The sequence below is a fragment of the Oncorhynchus mykiss genome, chromosome 4 (assembly GCF_057628025.1).
Source record: "Oncorhynchus mykiss isolate SJ-2025 chromosome 4, ASM5762802v1, whole genome shotgun sequence".
Classification (NCBI taxonomy): domain Eukaryota; kingdom Metazoa; phylum Chordata; class Actinopteri; order Salmoniformes; family Salmonidae; genus Oncorhynchus; species Oncorhynchus mykiss.
In genome coordinates, this window is record NC_143025.1 from 69,998,535 (window position 1) to 70,004,406 (window position 5,872).

General features: G+C 42.8%; 1 protein-coding gene across 1 annotated transcript; it reads left to right on the forward strand.

The window, feature by feature from the left end:
* The first annotated feature begins 250 nt into the window (after positions 1-250).
* LOC110522283 (uncharacterized) lies at positions 251-5,352 on the forward strand. The gene is made up of 4 exons (XM_021600547.3): positions 251-603; positions 851-1,036; positions 1,331-2,029; positions 3,183-5,352. The coding sequence occupies exons 2-4, from the start codon at positions 853-855 to the stop codon at positions 3,371-3,373; spliced, it is 1,074 nt and encodes a 357-aa protein (XP_021456222.1). The 5' UTR covers positions 251-603; positions 851-852; the 3' UTR covers positions 3,374-5,352.
* The last annotated feature ends 520 nt before the right edge of the window (positions 5,353-5,872 follow it).

A 5,872-nucleotide genomic window follows, 5' to 3' on the forward strand; every position in this document is an offset into this window, starting at 1 on the left:
TCTCCATGACGTTGGCTGTCAGGGTGGCAGGGAGCCATGCCTTCTGAGATACCCACCATCCTCTCTCTATGTCTTTGACACCCCAGAAGCTCCATGACATCACTCTGTGCGTATTTTGTATATCACTCCTCTTGGCTCCCAGGCCAAGTCAAACACACTTTACGCTAGGCCCATGACTCTTCTCAAACACACACACCCACGCACAAATGCAAACATGCACACAAATACAAATGCACTGGCACACACACTCACTGGCACATAGTGACTGGGATGTATGTTTTCTAACACGCCCCCATGCACTCCTCTGGGCCATGGGGGAGTTCACTTGGCGGAGACTTCTCCGTTTGTGTGAGGTGGCTCACATCCATAATCTGTGAATGCCATTTTTCTCCAGGGACTGTGACATTGCAGATGTGCTGAGTTGGTAGGTTTACAGGCTGGCTGCTGGGCAGACGTCTGGGCTAATTCACTCTGACTAGCAGGTAGTTACACGACAGCCGAACAGGCAGCTTAAGAAAATCTCACACTCACTTTGAGAGGCAAAACAAAGTAGACGTCTTAAAGAAGCGGTTTATACTCCAACAAGTTGCACCAACTGTTCAGGTATGTGCTGATGAAAAAATATTGATCTGTCTCTTCTAGCTAACATAAACTGTAGGTGTGGGTTCACTCTGCACTAGGATATTTTTTAGAGCGTGTCTGCAAGATGCTCATTCTTAAAACTCTCGTCTAATTTCAATGGGATTATCTTAAATTGAATTTACTAATCATCCTTCCAACACAAACTAAATCTTCAAACTTAATCACTCTGCAAGTGCTGAATACTTTATTTTCCCTGTGGGGGTACTAGGCATGCAGCTGGTAGCCTGCTTAGCGGTGCTGGTGCTCTGTGTGGCAGAGGCTGTAGAGAATTGTCCCGATGTATGTAAATGCACCAAGCAAACCAGCCCTGAAAGGTCAGAGGTCAACTGCCACAAGAAGGGGATGAGGAAGTTCCCCTCCAAACTGCCCCCGGATTCCTGGATTCTTAAAATGGGTGAGTCCATCGTTTGCAATTGTGGGAAAACCCCCTACCCGCAATCTTTGTTGAAAATAGCCTCAAGGATTAAACTGAATCTCTCATTGAAATGTAGAACTTTGTGATCAATATGCCCCCTGATGGTGTTTTGCCAATATCCTGAAACTAAATATAAACTTTGTAAAGTATGTGCCAGCTGTCTGTCTCGGAATCGATAGGCTCTTTTATTGACGTAAGCACAAGAAATAGGCTGGTCTTACCATTTTCTGTTGTGATTTTTTTCTCATACTATTTCTGTGGTCGATGTCCCAGGCGAGAACAGAATAGTAGACCTCCCGCCAAACGTTCTGAAACCCATCCCCAAGATCGAAAGCATCAACTTGGAACGCAACGTCATCAAATCAATACACCCCCAGGCCTTCTCTGGAGCCCGGAGGCTGATGCTGCTCAACCTGTATGGGAATCAGATCAACAAACTCCCCCTGAAGGGCTTCCAGGACCTGCTCAACCTCCGCTTCCTCATGCTGGGCCAGAACCAGATTTCCAGTGTCAAACCAGACATGTTCACTGGCATGAGGAACCTCTCAGACCTGGACCTGCCTCTCAACTCTCTGACTGCCCTCCCTTCCAACGCCTTCAAGCCTCTGATCGCCCTCAAGGTCCTGGACCTGGCCCTCAACCGCATCCAGAGAATCTCCACAAAGGGCTTTGTGGGCTTGACGGAGTTGCTGTTCCTCAACCTGGACAACAACAGCCTAAAGAGTATCCCGGCTGGGGCCTTCAAGCCTCTGGCCTCCCTGGAGATGCTGGTGCTGGATAACAACCTGCTGTCCACGCTGACCTCAGCCACTCTTGAGGGCTTGTCCAACCTGCAGGAGCTCTACCTCAGGAACAATGAGTTGGAGAGGCTGCCCCAGGACCTGTTCAGACACACACCCAAGCTTTCCCAGCTGGCCCTCAGTGGGAACAGGCTGAAGACTGTGGATGGAAGCATGTTCACCCAGCTGTCTGGTAAGAGACTGACTGTTCACCAAACTATTCTATGCCTTTTTTAAATTTGTGAAATAAATATGATTTGTCATATGTGTTCTTCATGTGTACCATAGATAGACAAAGGTCCAATGCACCCATTTTTATCTCAATATCAAACCATTTCTGGGTAACAATAAAGTAGCTTACTGTCATTGTTTTCAATTAAAAGGGTCAAAAAGAAACAAAAATAGCTTCTCAAGCAATAATTTTGCTAAGAGTGGTCTGAGTGGGGAGGTGAAACCTGAAAGAAATGTGCTGTTATTAGCAGAGAGGTTTGGAACTCTCTTTCTTATTGGTCTATTAACTCATTTAGCGCATGGTGATGTCATCATGGAAGACCAAAACTCCATCCCACCAAAACAGGCTGAAACAGCTCTTACAATAAAAGGGCATTATGATCATTTTCACAATTTCACAGTATTATTCCTACCTCATAGTGTGGAAATATACAGGCAACTGCCAAAATAATGGAAACACAAAAATAAAGTGTCTTAATAGGGTGTTGAGTCAGAACAGCTTCAACGCACCTTGGCATTGATTGTATAAGTGTCTACAACTCTATTGGAGGGATGCAACACCATTTTTTCACCAGAAATTCCATAATTTGGTGTTTGTTGATGGTGGTGGAAAATGCAGTCTCAGGCGCTATTCCACAATCTCCCAAGTGTTCAATTGGGTTGAGATCTGGTGACTGAGAAGGCCATGGCATATGATTTACATCGTTTTCATGCTCATCAAACCATTCATTGACCATTCGTGCCCTGTGGATGGGGGAATTGTCATCCTTTGGGGGCATAGGATGGTAGCCAAAATAATGGCCAAATAATGGCATGCCCAGCATTTTTATACATAACCCTAAGCATGATGGGATGTTAATTGCTTAATTAACTCAGGAACCACACCTGTGTGGAAGTGCCTTATTTCAATATACTTTGTATCCTTCACTTACTCAAGTGTGTCCATAATTTTGTTACCAGTATATAAAACGCAGACACATTAAGTTTCTGACTGCACTGGGCCTTTAAGTTACATTTGGTAATGCAACGTCATATCCATTTGGATTATGCAGAAAGATGAAAGATGTCACAATAAGCATCTAATCTGACTGTGATTCTGCTCTGCCTCCTACCAGGCCTGAAGGAGGTGTATCTCCATGACAACCCCTGGACGTGTGACTGCAACATCAACAACCTGGTGCGCTGGATGTCCCAGACCAAGGCCAACCTCTCCCCTTTGGAGTCCCTGAGGTGTGTTGCCCCAGCAGGTTACCGTGACAAATCCCTCAATAGCCTCAAAGACCAGAATCTGCGCTGCCGGGCCTAGACTGAAGACACGCCAACCCTTACAACGTGCTGCCAAGACTGAAGCCAAACCAACCTTTACTCTACTCCAGCATCCTGCATTAGCCACGGTCCTGCTACAGAGTTACCTGTTATACAACACCTACTACTCAGTTATGGTCGAATGACAACACAGTTACCCATTTCTGTATAACACCTAAACTCTTAAAAAAAAGGGTTCCAAAAGGGTTCTTTGTGAAGACAATGGTTCTTTGTGAGGCAAAGGGTTCTACCTAGAACCTTTAACAGCATAAGAACTGTTTTTGGAAGAAAGGGTTCTTTGATGATTCTTTGGAAGGCAAGAAGAGTTATACATAGAATCATATACTGTATCATATATCCCACCATTCTCTATTGCAGGGGCATTTTCAGTATTGTTTGTTTTAATATCTGTGTTTTTGCATGTACATTGATTGATTGATATATTTGATGCTACACATTTTTCTAAACAAATCCAATCTGTCCGTAGTTATTTATTTTACTGAGATGGTTGTTCCAGTTTAGATGATTGAGGTGGTCTCAGTATTCTATCTTCCCTACCCTGGCAGTCAGTCATTTTAAATGCTGGTTGAGGGTGATAAAGAATTCCACTTGTTGTTTATCCTAACTCTGGCTGGATTCCAATAGGAATTAAACATCACTTTGCAAGCCAAAACTCCTAGTTTGCAGGCCTGATGTTGCCTGTAAACTAGGAGTTTCCTAACACAATTGTGTTAGGGTATAACTCTGAAAGAAAGGCTATATGATATTTGTAATGTATTGTCATAAATAATAAAATTTTACAAATATAAAAGGATTCTCGGTAGAACTCTTCAAAGAGGGTTCTAGGAAGAACCTTTAGATGATAAAGTGGTTATTGGTAGAACCCTTCATAGAGGGTTGTAGGCAGAACCTTTCATATAGGGTTCAAGGTAAAACCAAACAGGGGGTTCTATGAAGAACCCTACATAAAGGGCTATACAGGGAGAACCCTCTGCAAAAATAGTTCCCTTATGGGGACAAACTGAAGAACCCTACACGGTTCTACTTAGCACATTTTTTTTCTAAGAGTGTACTGCAACCATCGTCCAACAACACTGTTACCTACTCCTGTGTAACACCCACACTAGCCATGGCCCAGCCACAGAATGACCTGTCATTGTGCAACACCCACACTAGCCATGGCCCAGCCACAGAATGACCTGCCATTGTGCAACACCCACACTAGCCATGGCACAGCCACAGAATGACCTGTCATTGTGCAACACCCACACTAGCCATGGCCCAGCCACAGAATGACCTGTCATTGTGCAACACCCACATTAGCCATGACAACTGACAACTATACAGTTAGCTATTACATTCCAACCATAAGCCAGAGATATTATAACAGTATCACAGAAAGAGAAAGAAGAGCAAAAAGGGATATTCAATAGCTTGCCCTGAGCTTTCTGTAATTGTGGTGTTCTACTTTCCATCAACCCCAAACATACAATTGACATCTTCGTTAAACTTGCTATTATTGAGGCGCGCTGAGAAACATGCCTCTGTAATATCCTCTGTAATAGCTCATTCATCTGTGCTCCTGTTTTAGTTTCTTAATCTTGTGTATTTTATATTATCTGAAGTAAATGTATTTCTAGCTTTTCTTTACAGTAATATCCTATGCTGATAAACCTATAACATAAGCTTATTTTCATGACACAATATGTATATAAAGCAATTATATTATTCAACAGATATGCAATCATTTTATGCTTATTAGTGTGATATCTTTGACGATTTGCCTATGTTTCTGAGCTTGTCACTATAGATTGTAGTCAGTTGATCTCCTAATCTAAATATACAATATCTCATTGTTTCCATTGAGTGAAACATATGCTATTGCACTAGTACAATCCTAAAACAGAATTAACTCAGTCTGTAGTCTAATTGATTTCATACTGTACATTCATTTTGAAATAAAGGCAATTGTGTAATGAACAGCATGTCATCACTCACAGTGACTGTACTACAGTGGTTCTTGTTTATACACATTATTTCACACGTCATGAGTTATTCAAGCCTTTCTTCCGATTGCAACATTTTTCAGAAGTTCTGAAAAGGCCTCTATTTTCTGCTCCATCCATTTTTATGGAGAGCAGTGCTGCTTCAAAGAGGGAAAGTAGGTTAAAACGTCCTAGTTGCAACTCCCATCACCACCTGAGAAGGAATTCCTCATTGGATTGTTACAGCTGAATAAGCTTCCATAGAAATCATCGTTCCACCTCCACATTCCAGAGTCAGACAGGCTGCTGAGGCAGCACAGACCTGAGCGTCCAGGCAGGCCCTCCACCATGGCACAGTTCTGTTTCAAACTGAGCTAAACGGCTTTACCTTTAAATGGCTGCCTTTATGTATTAGCAGCAACAACATAAGGTACCCCTATAGTACATTGTGAAAATAGGCTATTATGTAACTGGCATTCTACAGCTCAGAATTATACTGTTCATCAAAGTATTTT

Excerpts from the sequence above, each read along its gene's own strand:
- LOC110522283 (XM_021600547.3), top strand. The coding sequence starts at position 853 with ATGCAGCTGGTAGCCTGCTTAGCGGTGCTGGTGCTCTGTGTGGCAGAG. Across the intron at positions 1,037-1,330 it reads TTCCTGGATTCTTAAAATGG|GCGAGAACAGAATAGTAGAC; the intron begins GTGAGTCCATCG and ends TCGATGTCCCAG. Across the intron at positions 2,030-3,182 it reads CATGTTCACCCAGCTGTCTG|GCCTGAAGGAGGTGTATCTC; the intron begins GTAAGAGACTGA and ends GCCTCCTACCAG.